The sequence below is a fragment of the Lytechinus variegatus genome, chromosome 2 (assembly GCF_018143015.1).
Source record: "Lytechinus variegatus isolate NC3 chromosome 2, Lvar_3.0, whole genome shotgun sequence".
Taxonomy (NCBI): Eukaryota; Metazoa; Echinodermata; class Echinoidea; order Temnopleuroida; family Toxopneustidae; genus Lytechinus; species Lytechinus variegatus.
The window spans coordinates 71,437,454-71,464,848 of record NC_054741.1 but is presented as its reverse complement, the minus strand read 5'-3'; the positions used below and the strand labels follow the sequence as shown (position 1 = coordinate 71,464,848).

General features: G+C 34.2%; 1 protein-coding gene and 1 long non-coding RNA gene across 2 annotated transcripts; one reads left to right on the top strand and one right to left on the bottom strand.

The window, feature by feature from the left end:
- Positions 1 to 1,051: 1,051 nt before the first annotated feature.
- LOC121408897 (neuronal acetylcholine receptor subunit alpha-10-like) lies at positions 1,052 to 26,948 on the bottom strand. The gene is made up of 7 exons (XM_041600603.1): positions 26,503 to 26,948; positions 24,402 to 24,550; positions 24,037 to 24,081; positions 8,685 to 8,794; positions 7,977 to 8,199; positions 3,000 to 3,318; positions 1,052 to 2,462 (listed from the first exon to the last, which is right to left on the bottom strand). Exons 1-7 carry the CDS (start codon positions 26,585 to 26,587, stop codon positions 1,963 to 1,965), a joined length of 1,431 nt encoding a protein of 476 aa, XP_041456537.1. The 5' UTR covers positions 26,588 to 26,948; the 3' UTR covers positions 1,052 to 1,962.
- Positions 16,829 to 19,386, top strand: LOC121408898. The gene is made up of 3 exons (XR_005969098.1): positions 16,829 to 17,142; positions 18,038 to 18,140; positions 18,628 to 19,386. It is a non-coding gene; the product is annotated as an uncharacterized LOC121408898 (long non-coding RNA).
- Positions 26,949 to 27,395: the final 447 nt, after the last annotated feature.

Below are 27,395 nucleotides of genomic sequence, written 5' to 3'. Positions count from 1 at the left end.
TTATTTGAATCAATGGAGAAAAATCAAACAAGCATAACGCTGAAAAATTCATCAAAATCGGATGTAAAATAAGACAGTTATAACACTTTAAAGTTTCGGTCATTTTTCACAAAACAGTTATATTCACAGCTCAATGACATGCAAATTAGAGAGTCGATGATGTCCCTTACTCACTATTTCTTTCGTGTTTTATTGCTTAAAATATAGAATATTTCAATATTTACAGATTTGGCAATAAGGAGCAACTTGATTGAACCATAAAAGGTTAAGGCGATGGTATTTCCACGTGTTCAGGGAGGAATGACAAGGACAATGAGGAGAAAATGGGAATAAATCATATTTCATGTAATGAAATACAAAAGAAATAGTATAGTGAGTGAGTGATGTCATCAGTTCCCTCATTTGCATACCAAACACGATGTGCATATAACTGTTTTGACGAATTAATTGAAACTTCGAAATGTCATAACTTTCTTGTTTTACAACCGATTTTGATGAAATTTTCAGTGTTATACTCGTTGGATTTTTTTTATTCCAGTCAACTCTTTGTTGGGATGGACTTGTCCTTTAATATATAGAGTAGCATTCACTGAGCAAAATGCCGAAAATGTCATCAAAGTCAGATAAAAAATAACAAAGTTATTGAATTTTAAATTTATCAATATTTTGTTAAAATAGTCGTCATGGATATTCATTAGGTGGGCTAATGATGTCACATCCCCACTTGTTCTTTTGTATTTTATTATATGAAATTAGGTCTATTCAATTTTTTTCCTCCAAGAACTAGAAAAATTGGATCGACAACTGATTTAGTGCATTATATATTTATTGCTGCAATCTATTTCATTATAAGGGAGACATATTATTCACAACAAGTACGAAATAATGAAAAAAATATAATTTTATGTAATAACAGAAAACGGAAAGTGGGGACATCATCAGCCCACCTAATAAATATTCATGACGACACAAAATATTGCTAAACTTTAAATGTCAATAACTTTATTATTTGTTATCCGATTTTGATGAAATTTTCTGCATTTTGATAAGTGTATTCTACTCTATGTATTAAGATATAAATACTTTCAGCCCGGGCTATCCCTTTAAGTTCCACCTTCCCAGGATGTGCTTCTCCCCATGCTCAAACCAGCCTAGTACGCCCTTAAACCAAGACCACATCTAATATATATAATCGGATTATCCTACAACACATTTCAACAATGAAGTAAAATGTCAGTACGCTTTCGAACATTATTGTTTCTACTTGAATTATTTCATAAAATGATAAACAGATTATAAGACTGATGATCAAGGACAAGAGAATGTGTAAGCCTTCTAAATTTCTCAGGAAGTATCCTCTTTTAGTATTATTTTAAAGTCCAGGTCAAGAATTAAAATGAAATCCTGTGTCATCGATTGTATCTCCATTTCGATTTGAATCGATATCTGAAAGTCTGCCTTTGTATCCAAAATTTCTAACGAATGTTGAAATGTCTTTATTTATATAGCTGAGTGTTTATATCAAAACTTTCGCATTTTCCGGCTTTTTCACAATCTTGTAGGTATAATTCATGATAACAGTTTAACTTACTGCTACTCAAAAAATCTACGGCGTTTCTATTGCATATTATGGATATCCCATGATTTTCGGATCTCAACATGGAACAAAAATGTATATCTACACTCGTTTTTTATTTTGCTTAGATGTCTCTATATCTAGTCAAAAGGTCCACATGTCCTCGTGTACGTTTACATTTGAATCGCATGATGTAAAGATAGGCTTTACAGAAATCCGTCTACAACATCTATGTAGAAGATGTATATATTCTGTTTGGTGAACAGTATGTCACTGGCGTCAGAATAAAATGACTTGCAGCATCATAAGCATGACCACGGTCAGTCGAACGGTCGCGCCTGAACTAAATTGTTTCATTACATGATTTCAGAATTACTTTTGCCCGACTAAACAAATTCGATGATAAGGCCAAGCAAAACCAAACAGGTTAGTACAAGGACCAGTGCAAATAAAAGTTTGTCAAGCACCCTCGCCAACAACCTCCATTCCTCTATGATTACGTCTCGTTTCAAACTCGCACTCTGCCGTCTTCTCGCATGACTATGAACCGGACTTTTGTCTTCTGTCTTCTCTGGGCTTATCGTTTCATGATGATTTTCTTCGTCGGTGAGCTGCTGTAGTTGGATCTCATCACTGGATTCTTTTGGTTCCAAAGACGTCATGTCGTTCTTGTGTTCTGAGTGGCCGTTCTGAGAGGAGGACTTGGCACGTAAGGTTGTGACGCGGTGTAGGAGCCGGCGATGGGCTACTGGATGCGTCAGGAGTATGAGTTTTCGGAAATGGTTTGGTACTGGTTCATCGCCCTTCTTGTTGTAGAGCCGTAAGCTAAGTATGCTGCAAGCGATTGAAAAACAACTGCACATGACCATGAAGAGAAAGAAGATTCCTGTTTGTAAATAAAGGAAAAGTGAATTAGTTGGTAGGTAGGTGGGAGAAAGCAACATGGAGGGAAACGGGAAATCAAATGGAGAGCCAGACAGGTAGAGAGGGATGAGAGAGGGGGAGATTAGATGATCTGCATTCTCCACTCTTTTATATTTCACATAATTCATAAGGCCTCCAATAATTAAGCAAGTATTTGGATAGATATAACCTAGATCATTAGACAAAAAAGTGCAATTTTTACTCATTGGCATGTTCAATTAAGATGACCCATACTGGTAAGAAAAACTTACCATCCTCTCCCAAGAAAATAATCATACAGGTCCAGGGGATTTTTTTTTTCTAAAGCGATCAAAGGGATCGGGATAGTTTTCTAATTTACTCGAACATTACTTTTGATGATCAGAATGGTTGACAGTTTCATTCTAATTTTCAAGGAAGCGTTTAAAATATGCTACTGGTTTATTATATTTTCAAGTGAAGTGACATCCCACTTGGACGTGGCCTAGTGCAAGATACGCACGACAACGGGAAGCCTTACCAAGTAACGGGAGTTCGTCTCCGAGAGGTGGCATGGTCGTGGCTATAAGCTGTTGGAACAAGATAGATGCCAGGAGGTTGCTGACGGCAAACTGGACTTTCTCTCCCGACTCCGGAGGAATCAGGTAGACCAAGGTATTGGTTAAACAGAGTGTAATACTTGGGATGATCATGTTGGTGAGGTAGAAGGCGTATGTTCGACTGAGCAAAATGGTGTAAATTACTTTCCTGTATTCACCTGGACAGCAGTCGTATTTGTAAAGTTCCTCTGACCGGATTATATCAGCAAGGTTCCAAACACCATTACCCATGAAGATATTCTTTGAGGGAGGAAAATGAGAATGTATTATTTCAAATAGTATTGCGGAGCGAATGAGGACCATTAACATAAATAAAACGGTGATCAGACTAATTCATTACACTGTTGGAGTAACAGAGGAATGTATAATGTATAAAACATCTCATAAATGAAGTAAGTTAAATCATATCATGAACAGGATGCAACATTCTCCATAATACCAGGGGCCGTTTAATAAAGCTGTTCGTAAGTTAATAGCGGCTTTAAGAACGACTGGTGAACCCTTCTTGTGATATGATATTCACCACAAAAATAGTACTTATTGGTAATTATCTCACGCGTAAAAAAAGATCACCAGTCTTTCTTAAAGTCGCTCTTACTTACGACCAGCTCTATGAAACACCTCCCGGGGGGGGGTGTGTTACACAAAAATTAATGTATGACTTATGGAGTGTTGCAAGAAACTTGCGATCAATTGCAAGTCAATTTTTGGTCCCTAAATCAATCGTATGTCTCACAGTTCATTGCAAATTGGTGATTGATTGCCAATTTGCTCCTTGAAACAAGAAGTTTAAGGTGATTTGCTATAACTAACGTTGATCTATCAGTTGTAAAATTGCAACAGAATACTGGCAATTGATCGCAATTTTTTCTTGCAACATCCCCCCCCCCCCATTAGATTCGCACATAAATGTCTAGTTATGCCCGGTCAACGAACGTAGAGGGCATCAACACACAGCGGTATTGCTATTATTGTTTCTGTTTTGTTTTGTTTATTTGTTTAAATGCAGATAGTTGTACCAGAGTAGGATGCATCGTATGTGGGTGTACGTGTGTAGATGGATGTGTAAATTTTATGACGGGGAAGAGGGGGGGGGGGAGCTGGGAGTGGTGGTGAGTTGAAGTGAGCTTGGAAATAAATGTACTTGATACATTCATTCAAACATTGGAATAATAATGTACCACAGTTTGAAAATAAAATTGTCAATAAATCATTATCTTAATTTTGTGTAAATCTTCAGTAAATCAGGATTAAATTCTGTCGTAAATAAACCAGTCTGCTAATTTCACCCGGAATTAGCCAAGCTCATTTTGTGACCACCGAAATCCTCTCAGAATACTTTTTTCGTAAATTGTAGAGTTGATTTATTTATATTATTTATATTAAATATTACGTGGTCGTGACAACGGTTTTACGACTTTGCATATCAATATGATAACAAGGATACGTGAGGTTGATACATTCTTCATCTAAATTTCGCTGCACCACATTAATGCGCTTACACAATCCAGCACCACCTCTTGAGTACAGACAGAAACTTACGCATGCCCTGCCTATCACCGTGATCACGTATATGTGGATTTACTCACGTCATGTTTGGTGGATGACTTTCTGGGACATGGAATGCAAATTCTGAGATAACTGATCAATAGAACTGAAATCCTAAGTAAAAACTATCTGTACTCGTGAAAGCATGTACGGCTAAAATGCACTATTAGTATTGTTACACATTTTGCAGAGTGAATTACCAAGTAAAAAGTGTTACTCGTATTGTGCATGTGATAAGCGGGGTTTTTACGGGGGAGGGGTAACAATCAAGTTATGCTGATCTGTGAAACTATATATATATATATATACAAACAACTTATACAGGATTTGTTTATATGTATCATATCAATTGATTCTCTCAAAGGTGGCTCTGGATTGTTTACTGTAATTGATGTATTTTTTGTGTGTTTTACTATAGATAGGTATGTATAATAATTAATGTTCAACATCAGAACTTATTGTTGGCTGGGGGTGTAGCACTCAAAAGTATTATTGATATTGAATTGTTTTTCCGAACACCCTAGTATACGTTTTAGCCTAAAAGTAAAAAAAAATAATATCCTCTGAAGTATTTTCAGTGATTAAAGAAACGAAAAAAACATTATCCCCCGAAATTAAATTAACAAAATGAACACTCTATACACAAACATGACACTTCTGTAAATGGCATATACTTATATTCCTGCAAAATATGATTTATACAATTTGATAGCAAGACACTCCTCTCTCTATATATATACATGTTTTTCTTTCTTCTTTCTCTCTTTCTCTCTCTATCTCTTTCTCTCTTATGAAAACTAGGCAATTATCATTGATACAAGTATCACAACGTTGATAAACAATATCACTCAAATCAATTACTGTTGAGTAAAATGTTTTACTATCAAATTTTCTTTCAAAAAGGGCGGGACAGGTTTATGTGTTGAGCGGGAAATTAATACCTAACCACTTTTGGAAAATCAGCACTTCGTTTATTATCGAATCCATGCATGCATGATTTATATATTTGTTTATCAACTTAATTATATGTTTTAAACAGGTTAGCGACTTGAACTAAAATTTTGCTTGTAATGATTGTTAGATTTGTTAGCTGGAACTGTAGTAATGTTGTTGCTTAGTGATTTGATATAGGCCTTTCCAAGGAGTGATATCTATTTAGGAGTGATATGTATTATGAAAAAAACTACTTAAGGTTTATGATATATGAGTCTTACAACCTTCTTCGTTTCATGTTAACTAAAGGAAAGGAGACTACATTATCATAAACTACAATTGTTTCAAAAGTTTTACAGTAACCGTCTCATGTATCTTTTTTTTAAAGGTATAATCCATGTGACGACTTTGTGTGAGCAAACTGACACAAATAAATTAATTGCTATATTGCTTGTTCAAGTCTTTCATTACACTTGCCAGTTCATTTATTGTTTGATATGTTGTTAAAGCAGGTCATTATACCCTTGCCAGTTTTACACGTAAAGTTATTCCGATATGTACTATACATTTGATATAGAACACAAATTTTATTAAAGAGTTGTAAAAGAAGTTCTTATAAAAATACATTGACATTTAGTTGATTTCTTTTTTGTGGTAACTCACAGAAAGTGTATTTTTCCATCTGTTACACCATATACTGTACATGAGTGGATGAAACCGATCACCTTATTACTACACTAGTTAACAAACTGTATTGTTATCACTATGATTAAAGGTCAAGTCCACCCCAGAAAAATGTCGATACAAATAAATAGAGAAAGGTCAAACTAGCATAACATTGAACATTTCATCAAAAACTTATGTAGAGTAAAAAAGTTATGCGCTTATTTTTTCACAAAACAGTTATATGCACAACTCAGTGAAATGCAAACGAGAGAGACAATGATGTCCCTCACTCACTATTTCGTATGGTTTTTATTATTTGAATTATACAATATTTCATTTTGACAGATATGACTATAAGTACCGACTTGACTGAACTATATGGTATTAAACAATGTTAAATTCACGTGTTCAAGAAGGAACTGATTATTGTTTCACTTGACAATGAGAAGAAAATTGGCATATTTCATATAACAGACAAAATAAAATAGTGAGTGGATGACGTCATTAGTCTCCATAATGCATACCGACCAGGGTGTGCATATGACTGTTTTGGGAAATTAAAGGAGAATGAAACTTTGAAACAAGATAGCTTGTATGAAAACAGAAAAATCAATGAAACAGATCAACGAAAGCTTGAGAAAAATCGGACAAATAATGAGAAAGTTATGAGCATTTAAATATATCTAGATCACTAATGCTATGGAGATACTCAAATTGACAATGCGACAAAGATGTGTGATGTCACTTGTGAACAACTCTCCCCATTACTTTAGTATATATTTCACTTAAATTGCCTCTTTTATCACATCTATCAGTAGATCATGTGTTCTTTCTAGAGGAGGGCATGTAATACAGATTTTTAAAGGATACATCATGGATAAAGAGTTTGTATCACATTAAGAAAAAGCAAAAAGAGACATTTTCAGGGTATTTTACAGTCCATCAAAGGGAAAATTGTTCACATGTGACATCACACATGTCGCATTGCCAATGGAGGATCTCCATAGCATTAGTGATTGCAATATTAAACTGATCATAACTTTCTCATTATTTGTCCGACTTTTCTCAAACTTTCTTTGTTCTTATTCTGTGATGTTTCTGTTTCGACACACGCCTACTTGTTCCAAAGGTATCATTCCACTTTAAGCGAAACTTTGAAATGTAATAACTTTCTTATTTTACATCTGATTTGATGAATTTTCATTGTTATGACTGTTGGATCTTTCTCTTTTAATTTAAATCAATTTGTTTTTGTTTTTCGTCCTTTAAAGAAAAGATATTGGAACGTTCTCCTGTCAAGCGAGTTATTGTCATCGGCATGTGTAGATTCGGTAGGGGCAGCAAAATTCAGCAGTATAGAACAGTAACACAAATCTCATGTATTTTGATTGGTATGCAAAATACAAGAATCATGATTTTTTTTTAATTGGCGGAAGAATTATAGCCATGTTACTGTCAGGTGTAGTCTTCATAAATGCCGATTTATTTTAAAAATTAGCCAGTCGAGGTACCCTTTTCTAGTCAGATATGGAATGTCAGACATATATCCCATCCACTGGTAAACGTTTAACCCTCGAATTTCATCCTTATTTTTTATGAATTATTTTAAAAGTGCCACTTTAACACACGAGTCTATATGGGAAATGATACCTGAGTGCATGGGCTGTCATAGAGATTATAGAGAGGGGTATGACGCGCCCGCCCGCACACACCTAATCGATAAACATACCCTCTGGCTCCAGAAAACTCACCTGATTAGTAGCTTCTGATTTATTCGACATGTGAAGCTGCAGTTGGTTCATAGTATATATCCATGAACTAAAGGAAAGGTTGCATCTCTGGGTATCGAAAGGAAAGAGCTTAACGTCAATATGACATGAACTTGTTGAAATCACCGGTGTGTACCATGTCACGTGACCCGTGTAATTCACCAGTAGTTTCGTTTCCGACATTCGAAGGAAATCTTTATCGACGCTGTATAAAAGTTGAAAGAAGATATTTCGGGAAAAGAAGTTAACATTTCCTCCCCTCTTATTAGATTGAGATGAATCGCTTTGAATCACTGTATACCCTTAAATGGAAATCTGAATTACAATGACTGTTTTATCATAGACCTCTTTTCACTTTACAAAAAAATATTCACGCATGTTAGCACGCAGTGCTACAATATAGCAATCTTTTGATAAAATTTTTACCATAACACCGTAAACGGGGATATCCGTTTGTCTATAAATCAGTTATCCGACGGTATAGAATCAGTCGCTGATGGGACTGCCACTTGCGGCATTTTCTGTAGAAGACTTCTTTACCATCAAGGCTACATTGCTGTCTGTATAGTTATTTGTTACAATTGAAAAAACTTTAAAAGAGTCTTTATCATTGACCTTAATTTAGGCCATTAGTGCTTAAAAGGGTACATTTTCGTGAAACAAAATAAGCTTGTAAAGAGAAAGACTTACTTTTCATAAAGTTGGATATCAGGTTTCCAAACCAGACTCGGATCTATTTCCAAAGATTCTACACCAGAATAATTGCTTGGATCCCATGCCAAAAACTCATCTTCCCAATCCTGTATGGTAGAAATCAATAGAAAAAGACAAATATATTTCTGAAAAAAACTATTCGTGACGAATAGGAATTTGAGTTTGAATCTGTTCATATACTTCCAAATAATAACTTGTAATTTGAATACTTTGAATATTTAAAGTCAGTGTCTCTATGATCACGTGATGAGGTCAAGTAGTGCTGGGAGAAGAAGGTAACCGTATAGCTTCTATTAAAATGTGAATGTAGTCATGATTGTATATCTTCAATATTCAAATGTTGGTCTTATACATTGGCGGCGGAAGCCAACAAATTTAGGGGGAGTCCACCTGAAATTTGGGATGGACACAGGTAAAAAAATTGGACAAGCCCCCCCCCCCCAAAAAAAAAAAAAAAAAAAAAAAGTTTATCGTTTCAGGGGGGGAGTTCACGTGAATTTAGGGGGGACGCAGGAAACAAAATTGACAAAAAAAAGTTATAAAAAAAATTGGGGGGTGGGGGACCGTCCCTCCCCACCTAAAATTTATAGGGGGACACGTCCCCCCATTCCCCCCCCCCCCCCCGCCTATGGTCTTATACTATTTTCGCCCTTTCAATATGTGCTAGTATGCAGAATGTAGCTGAAATTCTAGTCACCATCATTAACCATGCCACTTATACGGGATATTTAAATTAGATAATCGGAATGGAAGTGCGAAGGCTATAACCTTTTCTTTTCTCACTGCATATCACTCAATTTACCTCCGTCTGCCATGTCTGTGGTATCAATTATATAGCAATCCAAAATTAGAATGCATCCGTGCCAGTACAAAGTCATGATTAATGACTAACATGTTGGGTATTTTTTTTTCATGGGATCCTGGAGTTTCGTTAAATGGTATAACTTAGGTTTGGCAGTAGTTGTGTTACGATTTGATCAATATTACCACTATTCTACTACGATGATGTTTTCATCACTCCATGTATTTTAACTCCCATCTATAAACTAAAGACTAGCACTATTTGACATTAATACACTTCAAAGTTTACTACTTATGTTTAAGTACGTACATAACATGCTCCCACCTTCATTCCACAATTGTTATACTCTGAGTACATCTACTCATTCATACCCTACCCGTAACTCTTCAAATTTCCATTTAATCAACCTCAAATTGCTTATTGCGCAGAGATCCATAAGACATCATGGTCCAGGGGAGCGTTTCATCAATATTTTCATCCGACAAGTTGTCAGATCTGACATCTTTCCATGATGTTGATTGGCTGAGAGGCACTATTCCTGTGGTAACTGTCGGATAAAATGGGACTTGTCAGATAAAACGTCCGACAAGTACTTTCATGAAACGCCCCCCAGATTTGTGGAACTCTCTACCAGAGTCTGTAAAACAATCTCATTTAAGGCAAACGTTAAATCTATGTTATTATCAGAATATTTGAAGTTAAATTTCTGTGTCGTATCCTTTTCATCGTGTATTTATTCCTCCTTCGAATTACCAATATCTTCATCATGACCACCATCATCTCCATGGTCTTCATCATCATCATCATCATCATCATAATCATCAACAACATCATCATATTACCGTCACCCTCAGCTTTATCATCTTCATAATATAATATTGCATGAATTCATGTTTTATATTTGAAAATATATGCCCATTCTGCTTTATAAATGTATTAATTAATTCAATTAGTATAAGTTTGGGATTGTCATTTTTTCAAGCAATCTGCTTATTATGACAATCCTTCTCCTGTCAATTGTGAATATCATATAGTTAATCATTCTTGTCTGGAATTTTTTTAGTACTCTTTATTTATGATTCATGCCGAAAATGCTGACATATTATGTTTTTTATGTTATGAAAAATGTATTATACGGATGTTATGGATGCAGAAGAAAACAATAAATCAAATCAAATCAAATATGGGTCGATATTTTTTTTGATATATATTGAATTTCATAAAACTGTCAAAATACAATCTCAAGCAGTTCAAAGACTTAAATATGCGACTGTTCACATGAACGAATATAGAATCATAACAAAAGTGTAAAGTAAACATTATGAATGGATATTCAAATACAATACAAATTTATACAGACACAAAAGAAATGTACTATACGCACAAAAAAATTCAAGAATGAAAATTAGACCCAAAGAGAAAAAGGACAAAGAAGGTAAGGCAACCAGGACCTTGAAACTGATCATTAACAAGAGCCACAAAATAATCAAAAGAAACTAACATCACACATAACTACCCATATTTCATTTATTCATTTTATTCATTAGTATTACTTGTTATTATCTACTTACTATCATTATGTTTAATTGTTTATAGACCAATATCAAGACATTTGATGCTTTCAGATAGAATTTCTCAACGATCAACACCTTTCTCCAATGCATGTTTGCTTTGTCATACCTTTTTCGGGAGACACCCTTTAAACGGCGAGACAAAAAGGGGAAATGGCACAAGGTAGTTTTTAGCATCAATCATGTTGCACATTAATTTTAAGAAATCAGCGTTGGCCTTCCATTACATATGAGCACTCATGTTATTAGTATTCGATCAAGAGCCATCTCTATGATCTACTCCCACCCCATCTCTCATCAGAAATCTGATTGCTCGAATGGCATAGTGTTTGCTATTCCTGATTATGTCGCTAGTGCCAGACAATAGCTCTTCCCCCGTAGAATTACATTTCAAAGCACTAAGAAATTCTAGTAATGTTAGAAAAAGTCGGGTAAAATAATTATTACCTCGGTGCACACTAAGAAATAAAGGTTCAAAATCGAACCCGAAAGGGTTGATGCAAAATCAGCACCCTATGGGTTCAAAAATTGAACCCCTGATTTGCGGTTGGGGTTAATTTTGCACCCTGCTGGTTCAAAACTGCACCCCTAGGGTTTCAATTTAAAATTTAGGGGTGTAGTTTCGAACCCGCAGGTTGCAAAAATGAACCCCAACCGCAGGGTTCAATTTTTGAACCCATATATGGTGCTGGTTTTGCATCAACCTTTCGGGGTTCAATTTTGAACCTTTATTTCTTAGTGTGTGGTATTTTTCAGCTTTTAAGTCTGTCATTCTGTTTTTATGTTTTAATTATCATTTTATTGTACTGTATTTTTGTAATTTATTTATTTTATTTATATTATATTGTTTTATCTATTTCATTCCTTTACATTTCATTTCATTATTTTCTTTCGGGGAGGGGAGGCCGTGAGAGAGCAATGTTCTTAAAGAACATATTGTCTGCTACTGTCATTCGATAAATCATTAACCGATAGACCAATTAGTTAGATGACGTACTTTCGTTGCCCTACTATACTGGCTGCTAATTTTAATACATAACACGTAAAACGTACCGAAATCTCACTGATCATATTAAAAGTGATCTTTTTACCGTTTGTTCGTACCAAAGTAATTGCTACACAAAAATACGAATGTGATGAAATATGCATGTATTGTAAATTAATAATGATATGTACAAATATTCAATACACACGTTCAATATACACGTCATCGGTAGGTCGTGAAGACCAAACTGGCATTGTATTCCTTAATGATAGAATACCTTATCATCAGGACCATCGCTTGGCATTTTCCAAGGGGGGGGGGGCTGGGGAGGGGCCCAACATCCGACAACCATGAGTCATGGTAGTGTTCCTCATTCTCTTCTGCCACGTTGTCTGTCAACATCATCAATGCTTTCATCAATAGGAGGGGTGGATAAAATATTGTCATTCACATTTTCCCCAATTAGAAGCCAAAATGTGATTTCGTTATCCTTTTTTCTCTCTCTCTCTCTCTCCTGTTAGGGGTCAGTTCTAACTAAAGGATGAAGTTTTAAGTACATTTTAGCTACATTCTAACAATAAAAAATAAGGTATCTTATGAGGTCTAAATTTATCAAAAATCAAATTTTTGGAAAATTTCTTTCTTTTTTTACCTGAAAGCTGTACTTTCTAGGCTATTTTTGCAATCATGAGCAATATGCATATAGTATTGCGAAAATACTAGTAAATGGTAAACACAAATGATGAAACTATTTAGTTAAAGACTTGTCTGATTTTCTTTTGTCATTCAATCAACTGGTTGTTGGAGTTGAATGAATTTAAAAAAATAGATATTCGTTTTTAAACATATCTTTGGATTTTCTGTGTCAAAAGGAGAAAGCTTAAAGTAGCACATCCTTGCCCTATCTCTGTCATTTATCTATTACTATCACCAACAAAAAAAGACCTATGGTACATCCTTGAAAATATTAGTAATGTTCTACCTGTTTTGGCTTTGTTAGTTTAAATAGGCAAAACTACCCTCCCACCCCTTCTCTCTGTGTCTCTCTTTCTTATTGTACCTAGCCCCCATCCCCCTATCCATCCATGTTGAAGCTCATGTACATTTTGTCGATATTTTAATTAGTTACATCGTTTATTTTTATATTAGAAGACTATACTACCTATCTTATTTCCTTGTTTCTTATGCTTGAATAATATACTTTTGTCGAAACCAACAGTTTTCTATAATGAAGCAAACTTTATTGTTTAATATAATGTGAATTGATCCTTTTTACATTTATCATCAGAATAAAAGTAATGTGTTTATTTTAGTCCGAAATTACTTTGTTTGAGTGTCTATCTTCCTTGTTTCGTAGCAAATATTTTGGTTTTGAACCGGGAAATGGCTTACTCAACTGATAATTTTTGACAAATAAAGGTTCTCAAATGAAATATGTCGGATCAGATGAGCTAACATGATAACCCCCCTCCTCCCTCTCTCTCTCAATCGTGCAATCGTGCACGTCCAACTTAATTCATTGCCCTTTTTTTTATACAAATGGGACATATAGGAAGTACGCCCAGTTGCTTTCTTGCAGCACAAATTGTTGTCTACATGCCTTTATGAGGCGTAATCTACCAATCATTCAGATCAAATTTGGGCAATAATCACCTAAATCTGCCCCGACTGACCATTTGGGAATTAGCTTATTACCTTGGTTGTAACTCATGTATGTCAGCCTCATGGCTCAACACAACAGTTATTAAGGAATTATTAACGAATATCAGTAGAGATGACATTGATGGGATGAGGTGATAAAAATGTGAATCTAGTATCAAGTTAGCTGACCCTTGTCGATCTGACCCATATATGAACGACGTTTATCAAGGAATTGGACGTTGGGATAAAAAGACTGGCTTTCCCAATTTTCGAAAATGCCATGTCAAAATCTCACACAAAGTTAGATTTTTGTAATAAAAAGGTTAAAATGTTGGCTTGCTCGAAGCTTTTTATACAGTTTGCCCCATTCGCCATGTTTGGGCCCTCATAATTCAATATGACTACATTTGTAATTTCAAGAAGGGTCAAATCTTAACGAACATCGGATAGCATAAGCCCTTCTCTCCATCATGCAAAAATCAGTTGAAATCTTCACATCAGGAGTTGCATTGTTATACATGATTCCAACTGACATTGTCCATAATGATTGGTACAAGATTTTGACTTGAGTTGTACACCAAAAATAAGTTTTCACCCGTTGGTTGTCAAACCGAATTCTCATTTTTTCATAATAGTGTGTCATGTTCCCTTGGGTCGTTCTCCAAGCCATTCAGATACAATGATTTCAGAAGCTTATAACAACTGTCAATTAAAATCAGCGACAGGGCACTTCATTACCTTCTTCTCAAGAGCAATATGGAAAGATGATTATTTTCGTCACGCTCCCTTCAGTGTTAATTATTGATGAAGTAAATCATCCCTAACGTATGGGGATGTACAGTTCACACAATGGTTTGCGAGGAAGCAATGGCAAAAAGGGGAAAACTCTTACTATATTCTAATGTAAGCCAAAATCTTAAGGTTCTAAAGCGTTTTCAAAATCTAGACCTAAACAATCTGGAATATCGTACGTAATAGGTCATCAGTTTGAACGAATAGATAGACTATACAAAGAGTCTGGCCTTTTTAGCCTGTATATAGACATTATATGAATCAGTAAGATAGAAAACACCCTTTAAAAACAACGAAAAAACGTCCAAACATTCGAGGGTGTAAGTTATAGGAACTAGTAGGTGTTTCATAAAGCTTTTCGTAAATTACGCGCGACCTTACCAAACTTTCATTGGTGTTTATTCAACAAAAGAAAAATATTACTAGTTATGTATTCGACTCACTAGAAAAGGTCACCAGTTGTTGATAAAGTCGCTCATATCTTTCGAGTAGCCATATGAAACACCACATGTTCTTTTTGTTGGTGCAGGATGGAGGGTAGAAATGAAAGTGACACTCCAGTCTATACAATAAATATTTAGATCTAAATAGGCTGAGAAATATTCAACCAAACGAACCAAACAACATTCAGCACTTTTTTTTCAAGAAAGAATTATCTTAAATAGATCTCTATTTATAGTACACTTGCCAAGAGAATATTGGTAAGTTCATTTACAAACATGGCTACCTCGAATCATACTCGTGTTTGAGAAACACTTTAAATTTGAGCGTAGACAACATAGAGAGGACGTTTGATGTAGTTTTGGGTAACATTAGACAAAAGCATATGAATCAATGAATAATTGTGTTGAACTAGTTGTTATATTGAATATACAATTATGTAAAGAATTTCTTTGACTAGAATAGAGACCTCTACTGCTTGGTGTTAAACCGTAATTTTTCTCTCCCACAAGAAATACTGATTATGGAAAAGCAGAATAGCACATATATTTGTAACATAAACACAAAGGGAATACTTTATTCTACCTTGCCATGAATACATTCGCCTAGCGTTTCTCGATTAACAAACATAACAACCCCCCCCCCCCTCCCCACGCAGACCTTGGCCTCTTTAAGCATAAACTGAACACCACAAAAATAATAGCATTTTGGAACAACATGAATAAAGCAAAAATTGCACGAAATGTAAAAAAGTAAGGAAGTATCCTATCGAAAATTCGTATGCAAGGCTTTCAAATAAACTTGTTGAATCACAAATTCATTATCAAATGAGAAGTGGGTTCCTATAATCCTCAGCTTCTGGTTAAATTATAATTCGACATGAAGTTTGATCACTCGATGACAAGGTCATGGTATAAATACCGATCACTGAAGCTTGAATTCTTCATTTCTTTGTAACAGGGTCAAACATGTTCATATCTACTAAAGATAACTAAATCTAAATGTTAGTCGACCGAGTTTTAATGCATCACGAGGGCGTGCGTCAATCAATGACATCATATAACATCGTCATCAACATTTCTAAGCTGTGCTCATTATTTGCTTTCGCATTATTTGCTTGATAAACAGTGCACATATTTATTAAAGGTGAACATTAACGATTAGCGATGTCACTTTCCCTGTATACTCCAAATACTGCACGCAATTTTTATATATTTGTATACAATATGGATAAATCGATTGTTGTATCAAGTTACACTTTATAATAAATTAATTATATTGTCTTTACACACTACTGTATCCAATAAGTATAAAAGAGTACCTTGTTTGATTTGGATGAGTTCACATGGCATTGAGGGATGATTAATTTTCCTAGGAAATTAATGCATGACCACTCATATTCAATTAGATCGACAGGCGGAATTTAGACTAAGTGCATGCAAGCGGCTTTCACCGTTTTTCGTTGGCGATTCAAGTAAAAATAAAATTAAAATGTGAAAGCAGGCTCCTAAAAAGCATGAGACCTGACACCTTTTTCTCTTCAAAGTTGAGAAGAAAAATAATCTGGAACCCTGAAACACTGACCCTGCCCCTCTTAACTGTTTCTTTGAACATACTGTTCGTGATACATTGATATAGTATCCTCAATTGAATATCATACTTCATACTTTGTTATTGTTCCGTGGCCGTCAGAAATTGATAGCCCATGTAGATAAATGAGCCAGGTAGAAATATATATCTATTTACGTTTTGTTATTAATGATAAGGCTTCTTATTGAATCGAAGTCTATGCAGTCTCTTAAACAGCTAATCCATTCTTTAGTTACATTATTTTCATTAAATTATTTTGATTATAATGATAGATAGATTGCCATGTAATAATTCGTCCCTGTTTTCACGAAGTGACGGATACGAGGAAAATTGCATTTTTTTCAATTTTGAGTTTTTTGCATTTTTGGACATCTATGACTTATATCTTGAACCTCAAAAAGTTTCAGATCACAAAAATGTCTAATTACGTTGCTATGACGACATGACATTCAAGAAAATACCGGGTAAAAGGATTTCTTGTTTTTACGAAGTGACGGATAAGCAGCCGTCAATACGTGAAAACAAACGAATACGCTTTGCACTCAGAAGTTTTTTCACGAAGTGACGGAAGGCAAATATTTACAGTTTGGAACAGCCGAAGACCATGAAATGGTGAGTTTTCTTGTAAATGTAGGAAATGAAATAAATGCAATGCAGCCTTTAAAGTCATTTCGAGTGATTTCAACCCTTTTTAAACGTCTCTGATAGAAAAAAATCCTTAAAATAACATCCAATCTCTACATACATTGCCCCACATATTTATTTTCGTGTCAGTAAAAATTGAACGGAGTATTGCGTGTCCTTTTTTTGTCACTCAATTGAACTTGAATGTAAGTTTAGTCAAACCATAAGGGTTAGAATATTTTATGACATTAATCAAGACAAAATAGATTTAATGAAGGCTGAGGATTTGGTGGAATAATCATCTAGAGGGGCATTAGTTTAGTCCTAGATCTAGACTAATTTACAAGAATTGCATTGTGATTGCGTTAACTCGTACTCGTTATGTTCTTGTCTTGCCAAGTGCCCACATGAATAGTATTTGCAACAAATTTCCTTTAAAAAAATCTCAAATGAATACATAGATTCTATTGTCTGCTTTACTTTAGTTAAGTCATCATCTAATTTCCTAGAAGTACTTTCAAACATATGTAATGGAAAGATAACCCCCTCCCGCAGGGGGGGCTCTCTATAAATAAACAACAGTGTGAATGCTGAGATCATGAATTAATTTGGTAAAGTTAGTGGCCAACCCATGTGGGAAAATGAGTTGAGTCCTTAGTTAAACCAAGGATTACTGGGGATTTATGTTTTAAATAAATCATCTTATTAAGTCCAAACTTAGTCTACATCTAATGTAGATAGAGCTTTATACTTTGTTGTTTGGTGGCCACTTCCTCGCCCTTGTCTCTATGACATTTTACAGAAAATGAAATAATCTACATTAATAACTGCACCTCAGATCTGATCATAATCATGATGATGAAGATATTTTCATTTTTTTCAGATGCAGTATATACAATAAGCGATGTTTCAGAGAACAAACGAGAGAAGTCCTGGAACTGGTACACTTGCTATTTAACAATGCTGATGGTCAGATACAATTCCAGGTGAGAATTTTCATAGTGTTCCTCACATGACATCCTGTCAGTATAAGCAATCCATTGATTTTCACTCACTACCAAAATGAATTTCAATTGCAAATCTAGTAAACAATGAAGTTATAAAACTACGTTGACTCATATTTATAACCAGGAAATATCAATTTTGAAATATGTTATAATTTAGCAGATATACATGTATTTCTAAGCTGTAAAAGAGCATTATTCCCATTATGACAAATGCTTGGTGTACTGCCCTAGAGCATTGAAAATTTGTCATGTGATCATATTTTCAGCTGAAACTTTCTTATAAATTGGAAACATCTAATTGAAATATTTGCTGTAATTTTAGTACCATACTGACTGAGCAGGTTTTTGTTTGGTAATGGCAATTTAAAATATTGAGTCTGCTATCCTACAAACTTGATATTGGATTGACAAAAAAACTTTGAAAACAAACAGATAATTTGTATATTATTTCATTCTACATACATAGGTTGGATCCAGGGGCCGACACGCTTGTCAGATGGGTCATTGATAATTCCCTGAACACCGCAGATGTGATCTGATTTGGTGACATGACAGTTGAATCGGTAGTGACTGGATTTTAATAGTGTGCCCTGGTTTTGAACTGTTCAAGTAACCCAACTAGAAACATCTTCTGAAAACTCTGGACTGCAATTCTGATGATGAAACTCTGTCTTCACTTGGGAAAAATGTGAAGGAGTTGGCTCTGCCCCATGGCCTTTCCGGTATCAGGGCTCTCATATAACTTTTTCTTTATTTTCTAGCTGGGTAACTGATACCAATATTTATTTTCTTGTGATTTTGACTACAAAATGACCAGTCTGCCTGTCACAATGCTGTTCGTTCATTGGTTCTGTCTCGTATCGATTATTGCAATGGGCTCCTTTCTACAATTCCCTCTAATCAATTAGTCCGTGTTCAACGACTACAAAATTGGGCAGCACGATTAATTTTACAGGTTTCCCGTGATCATCCTTCCCAACCACTCTTTAATTCTCTTCACTGGCTTCCTTTTAAACAGAGAATTACATTCAAATTACTCTTGATTGTCTACAAAACATTGAATAAACAGGCTCCACAGTATTTAGGTAACTGCTTGAGTCTTTATACACCAACTAGAGCTCTTAGATCGGCCAGTGATCACCTTCGCCTCACATATTCATTAACTCGTACATTAGCTGGTGACAGAACTTTTACGGTGTCGGCTTCAAAATCCTGGAATGACCTGCCACTAATAATTAGACAGTCTCCATCATTAGCAATCTTCAAAAAGTCATTAAAAACTCATCTCTTTCATACTTTGTAATTTTTTATATATTACATCTTATCAATTCATTGTAAGCGCTTTGGGCCTAATGGGAAAAGCGCAGTACAAATAATAAGTAATAATAATAATAACATAAGTTCAGTTTTAATTTTGATAGGACTTTCAAATCTGGTTTCAGCTTTAGAGCAGTGTATTATATAATGAAACTGTACTGCTTCAACTAGTCTGTGCTTTTATAGTGATATAATTATGAAGTCCTTTAAATATATTATACAGTCAAATATAAAGTTCAGAATAGTCACTTATCTGCTATACTGCTAGTATACTTACATGTGTAAATTGCTTATACCAATCGTCCACATATGGATGCAAAAGAATTACCCTTTTTTCATTTGTTTGGCATGTTTTCATTTTTCTTGGTGCTATCTTAAACAGAAATACTGCATATTTCTACATTAAAAAAAACAGAATGTTAGCTGTATTGTGCTGAAATGTATTGTGTTAATACTTCAAACTATCTAATAATAACAATCATACAAAGTAGACTGACATGTATTGTGAAACTCGATAGTTGCATGATATATTACTAGTAAGGATGTAAGGGTGAAAATCAGCTAGGTTTTTGTGAATTCATTTTCAAAAGCCAAATGTGTTAATACAGACACCCCACCCTTCCAAGAGGTAATGTTTTATCGGTTTATCAGGGATGTGAGAATTCTTACGCTGATTTTAGTTATTTTAAGCTTGATATCCCCCCTTTCTGTATAATAGTTTGAGAACTCATTCAATTTAATCCCCCAACTCTCCACAAAATTGTCAGGTCTTTATTTCTGTTTATTTATTTTTCTGTATATTTGTAGAAGGAATTTTACTCTTTTTTTACCCACTAGTTCAAAGACGTTATTTGCTAAAATTATGAAGTCAATTTTTGTAAAGTTTTCAGATTTGGAAGGAACTAATGTGTATTTTGATATATCTTCCTGTTTTGGACTCTGACAATTTGCAATTAAAAAAAACAAGTGTTTAATTTGAAAATGAATTGATGAGTGTATTTAGCCAATAACTTGAGAATGATGGAAAAAATACAAATCTACTTAGTCATTCATATTTTTTTATCATTGCATTTTATTGCTTTTGTCGCTGTCGTTTGTGATTTTGATTATAAATTTGTTAAAATGATCCTGTTTGATATTACGTTAAATTATTGATTTAAAATTATATTTCCTTCTTGACCTTCATAGTTATAATTGTTTTTACATGTTCCTTCGGTAAAGACAAGCATTTAGCACTATTTGACTTTTTAGTCCTTGACAGTGTGTGAAAAGATGAAATAACTCTCAAGGCAATTGTGTCGACTGATTTAATTATGACATTCTCTTCATAAAAAAAGAGTAGTGAATGTAATTAGTAATGTTGACTATGTTACTTCTATTTTGAGGGAAAAGAAATGCCATTTTACTTGCATATTATGTGTATGTCAATACAAATATACATTAGAGAATACAACTTTCCTGCACCACTAGCATTGATTATATTCCAGTATTCTTGTGATTGAAAGTTTATTCATTTGTCATTGGAATGTTTTGAATGTAGAATTTGGTACATGTTAGCAATTTTGTATTTCTAAATGTGGCATTCACAGACTAGGATTGCTGATTGTGTTAAGCAGTGTATGATATACAAATAAATATATTTTTGCATATATTCAAGTTTTATTCAATGTATAAATTGACAAAATTATGTCAATGTGTACCTGGTGGATTATTTCCTACACATTTCACAGCGCAATATTAGATTAATTGTAATGATTATGAATGTCGATGTGTTTGTCACTAGCGATTATGGTCCTATATATTATTGAAAAAGTTTTTTTATAAAAATATATCTACATTGTTAACATTATAGGGAGATGATATTTTCATGAATCTATTAAGCATACCTTTTATCGAAATGATTGAAATGTTATATTTTACTTTTCTATTTGTCACTTGCTGCTATGATTTAATGTTATAGAATTAAAAGTGTTCATCTAAATTTATTCACATTGCTAGCTCTGTAGATTTATTTTATGTAGTTAGTATTTTCAATGATTTATGACAAGTCATAACTCTTAATTTGCATGAAAAGGTACTTTAATAGGATTTTCAGGAGAGAATGCATGACCATTGTGATAAAGGAAAAAATGGAGTAGAGAGAGATCGAGAGGGGGGGGGGGGGGGGCAAGAGTGATATGTAACTCGAAATTGGCTCGCTTTATTTTGACAAATTCTTACTCTTATTATTTTTTTTTTGGGGGGTAGCAATCTTAATTTACTTATTCTTGTTGCCCTTTGACAAGTTAGTTCCACATTTAGTTTAATACCATTTTCGTGGTAATTAAGTCTCAAAGAATAATGTTGAATCATCATAACTCGGCCTTAACAGGGAATACCTTTTACACAAATAGACAACATTTAAGAGACTCTCAATCGGGATTTCATTTTATGGAGGGTGTAAGGAGGTTAAACTAACAAAAGTTTATAATGTTGAATTTTCAATTTCCCAACGGAGCCAGAGCACACAAAGGGAATATAGTTATACTTTTTATGAATTTACAAAGACAAAAGACAATTTGACTATTGTAGTCACATTTTCATGACCTGTTATACCAAGCTTTCGTATTTCAGTGTTCATCTATAAAAAATGAATATGATATTGAGATAATAAATAGGCCTAAGAATTTAAAACGTGTGTCTATTGGGCTTCCCTTTTATTACGAGAAAAAAAGAGAAAGCGGTATTTGAAGTGATTTTTGTACTTAAAAGCAGAAGCGCAGGCCCTATTGATCTCACATTTAGGATTAATTTTGTTTGCAATAGCAAATTAAGAGTTTATGTTTATCTAAAACCTATCTATGGAATTGCATCCACAAGGCTATGCGTGGGACTAAGGCGGAGCCTCCTCCCGTCACTTCGTAAAAACAAAATTGAAGCGCGTCCTTGAATTTCGGGTTTTCACGAAGTGACGGTTATGCGTGCGGAGCACTATCCGTCACTTCGTGAAAATAAATCTAAGCGCATCCCGTATTATTTTTTTTTCACGAAAATATGGTTCTATTTATATCTCAATATCTTCTTAAATAATAAAGGAAAATGAAAATGATTGGAACTGAAGATTGTCTAGAATATGCCCTTTACGAAAATGTTACATTTATTCACCCTGCATACATTAAAGAGGTTGAGATCGAGGTCTAAACCTTTGCAAGCGATTTACTCAAAACTAGCTTTTTAAAAGTTGCGCGCACATCCGTCACTTCGTGAAAACAGGGACGAATTGTTCGTTTGTTCCTGCGAGCATGCCCTTGCGGAAATTTCATTAAACTGACAGGGATTCAAATTTCACAATCGATAACCTATTAAAATTGGATGGGTTGAGGAGTGCAGTAAATATTTATCCATTAACCGGTGGTGGCGGGGTAGATCTGGGCCCTTTCTTACAAAGAATTACGATTGATCTGATCAATCTCAAGTATATGGAGTATATTAATGGAAATCCATCAATGTCATAATTTTTCTCTAGGAAATTTGCCTAATGTCCTTTGAAAACAGAGAGAAGCAAATTGAATATTCAAGAAAACAGTGAATGTATGAATATACGTCATTTCTAGAAAATATTTTGGACGAAGATGCATTTTAGATGGTGACGTTGTTGGCTTTCAATAGTTGCAATTGATCTGATCGATGCTAACTTTTCGTAAGACGAGGCCCTGAAGTTGACAGGACGTTCCCACTCCATGTTTCAATCTGACAGAATGATTTATGTTTCTTGCTCAGAGACGGTCCCTTCGGGGAAGAAAGACAAGAACATTCAAATGTTCTGCTCTGATTCGCATATCCGAGCAACTTAACAACCAAGGTTTCTTCATGTCGTATCGACCTGGGAAATGAATTCCTCTTGTCATTATGTTTCTCGAGATCTTCTAATCAAATGTTTTATATAATGAGGAGTGGAATTGCATCAAGGAGTAAATAGAAAGTTTTGTAAAGAGATCCATCAACGTCATGATTATTTGCAGAAATCCAAACAAATTAATAAAAACAGAAAAGTTAATAGCGTAGCAGTGAAAGTTTGCGTAAATCAATTAGGGGGTCAATATGTTTGTGTGTGTGTATGAGGTTGTTTGTGTGCATCTAACTATAAAAAGGGGAATGGTAGCAAAGCAATATGAATGAGATTCACCCTAACCCCCTATTTCCCTAAAATGATACTACACCCCATTAACTAACCGAAATGTATTTTTCTATCAAGAAAGATATGCATTCTTATAAATAATTATTGTAATGAATTTATGTTGATGGCATAGAAAACAAGGAAAATATTCTGTATCCAATTTTTCAAACTAGGAACAAGAATGATCTCTTCTTTGGTCTTCGATGAAACAATCTCAAATATGAGAGACGTGTATCTTAAGATAAGTAGAAGCATTTTTATGTAAAGCGTTGTTCATATAACTTCTACTAAGATAAATAAATCTATTGTATCTCAAAAAGAAAAGTTACCCCAATATCGAATCTTGAGTCGTTGTGTTACTAAAAATTCACAGTTCATGGATAAAAGACGGTTATAACTTACCATACGTTGCCAAGAACTCAAAGTCAATGTTTGCCGTGGTTCATCCTAGGCAATGTTAAGAAAGAAAAAAATATGAAGATGATGAATGGAAAAAGTTCTAAACGGAGAACACATGGGAGATATGCTATGATAAAGAGTAGAATTTAAATGAGAAAAAAGGGATAAAAGAAATTGTAAGAAGGGGGAAGAAGAGGTGGAAAAGAAAGAGAAGAAAAGGAAAGAACAAGATTAAAAAAGATGTCAAGTAGCAAAATGAAGAAAAATTGAAAGAAAAAAATGAAAAAGGTAAGACAAATAAAAATGTGTAGAAAAAAATGAAAAAAGATAAGACAAATGAAAATGTGTAGAAAATGGATGTAACTTACAAAATCTATTATTTGTGAGACAAGTAGTCTGTGATGGACGACGATCGGTTTTGAAAGGTTAACGACGGGTCGAAGGGCAGGGGAGCCGTATGCATCCCAAAGCTCCTGGTAAAGATTCTTCGACGGGTTTCTCATTACGTCTTCAAAGGCTGGTGGGTGGATGGGGAAGAGAAAATCAGAATTTATATCAATTTTAGTTTATGTGGGGAGGAGGATGTGCGTGAGTATGTGTGTATCTATTAAACTGAATTGATTTATATCTCATACATAATATGTCGAAAATGCTAATTAATCTATTCAAAATTTCATTACGAATCTTCATTACAACTAAATCGTTTCATAATAAATAGAATAGTAATCTTTAATCCATTAAATTTCAAATCACTCGGTTTTCCGATTCTTGTAAATGATTTTCTGGCTTGATGAACGTACACTGTATTTTGATTTCAAGAGATGAAAAGATTCATTTTTTATTAATTCTTATAAATTTGTATTTATCTGTCTATATTTTATTGATGGGGGGCAAATGCTAAGTTATCTGTTTAAAATCAATTTCACTAGCTGTTTAAAATTGAATTATTCCATCATCATTGAATAGTTACTTTCAGTCAATTCAGTTTCAAATAATTCATATTTCCGATTTGCTTAAACAACCTTATCAGCTCAAATAATTAATTTTGTATTTTAACGAAGCATCGTTGCTTCAATAAATTATGTAATTCATATTCTCTGTAGTTGTATAGTTCCTTGCCGGCCAGTCCTCTTATCATGCTGTCATGTTTTGTACTTATAAGCTTTGCGATGTAGATTTTCTATTTGTCTATATTTTGTGTATACCCATGTAATTTGAAAACGTAGTCATGTAGGTCCTTGGTGGAAGTATCTGTATCATCATTATTATATATGTATTTTTTTTATTTTTTTACATTAAATCAAGTGTGTTATAAAACACCTGAGCCTCAAATGTAGGGCTAGACATTCAATAAGAAATGAAATGGAGCTAATCAGATTGAATTCACAGCGGTAATTAAGAGCTACCAGCAAATAATATAATACTAAGGCAACCTATATTCAAATGTGTCAGGCTCGTTTTCGTTCTTTATCATGCATTACATTCCTGTAATAGCTGTAACACGAGAAGATGTATTTTGATGAACTCTTTTACGTGTAGAATTGCCAAATAAAAAAATCAATAATATATTAATAACAATCATAATTAATAGCCATGACACATATATTTCTTTAAACAACATTTATCAATATAGTTTTGCAACATTGGACCCAGTTCAGGTAATGGTATCAAATAACATAGTGGACTATACGTTGTTAAATATTCATAAGTAGTGTTTTAGGGTGCGGGCAATGATAATGTTGAACGCAGGTTTGATATATTTGGAATGCACTCGAGAAGGCATCTATTATTTTCATTATTGGGATTTTAGATACCTTTTTTGGTACATACAATCATTTATGGTATTTTTTTTTAAAAAATATGATTGTTTGTAGAACTGGAATTCACCTGGCTGAAACGATGGGATGTCTTACACTTGGCTTTAATATGGATCATTGATAAGATTGCGATAGGTTTCATGGGGACATTAAACTAACGTGAAATAAAATCTCAATTTTTATAGGTATTCTTTCAAAAAATATCCCACATGTATATGCTCCTATTCCAATCATCTTCTGTTGAAATATTACACAATTCTTGAATCAGGATGGGTACATTACTCGTGACACTGTATTAAAAAACAATATTCGATTAAAAATTATACATTGACTCTTTACTTGCCAAATTCATGAACTGAACAACACGGTCGTTACGCCTCCCCCGCCCCCTGCCATCGACCACCTTTATATTAGATTTATGTGTCATGAACCCTGGCTACTCAAGGAATGAACGGTATTCTCCTGTGTGGAATGCAGTTCAATTATTAATCAACACTGTATTGAATAGATCAGACTAGAAATTAATTCGAATACATTTAATTATTGATTTGATTCTACTAAATTTCATTGCTGATGATCCTTTAAAAAATGGCGGCAAGCAGTCCATTGTAGGCTTAATAAAATTTTAATGAATGCAAGAAGAAGTTCTTACCTCTGCATAATGGAGTTAGGTTAAGAAACGTCCATAAGACACAGGCGATAGTTATAATAGGAAGTCGACATGGGAATCGTTCCATTCCGTTCAGATGTTTCCGTCACAAGCCAGGAAAAAAACACACAGCCGATTGCAAAATAAGTTCCTCTGTACAGCAATGTGTCAATGTGTTGAAATAATACTCGAGTCGTTAAATCTCATGGCTTCATGAAGAGTATAATTGTTTTTTCAGACACTGAGCACAATTTGAAGAGCCTCTGTGTGGTTATATTTATTATTCACAACAATGACCTGTAATAAGTATGCACAATTGAAACAGTATATCTGATGAGGGGAGAGTGATGAATCAGAGTGGGAAAAGGTGGCGCTATTGGTGTAAAAGACCAGTAAGATGTTGAGTTGATCCATGAATCATGGTGTCAGTTTGTCGATGAAGTGATCTACAGATAATACCTGTCCGCCACAGAATAGCCCTGGAAAGGATTCTTCTACTCAAGATCATTAACCAACAGTGTCAAGGGTACAGTAGTGACTTACATGTTCATCGTTCTCAGACTTGCCTGACTTGTTCGTCATCATCATGCTGGTGACATTTCTTTCACTACTGTTGCTGCTGAGCTATCAAACAATCTGCAAAAAAAGTTTCATACGAAAGCAGATGGATCGGAAGAAACTATAGTTATTATGAACATCAAATTCGTTATCTTATTCCAAAATTATATTTTTTAAAATATCAGAAATTATCATTCATATTAATTCATAATGCAAGCATGGTAAGTAAATGAATCGTTCCATTGTTTGCACACTTAAAAATGTTGGGCAACATACTGTCCACTGTGTTGGGTAATGTATGTTGGTTTTTAAAACATTATTTATTATTATTATCCAAT

Coding starts and splice junctions, on each gene's coding strand:
- LOC121408897 (XM_041600603.1), bottom strand. CDS start 26,587: ATGGAACGATTCCCATGTCGACTTCCTATTATAACTATCGCCTGTGTC. Junction 24,551..26,502: donor CCTAACTCCATTATGCAGAG/GTAAGAACTTCT, acceptor TCCACCCACCAG/CCTTTGAAGACGTAATGAGA. Junction 24,082..24,401: donor TCTCACAAATAATAGATTTT/GTAAGTTACATC, acceptor AACATTGCCTAG/GATGAACCACGGCAAACATT.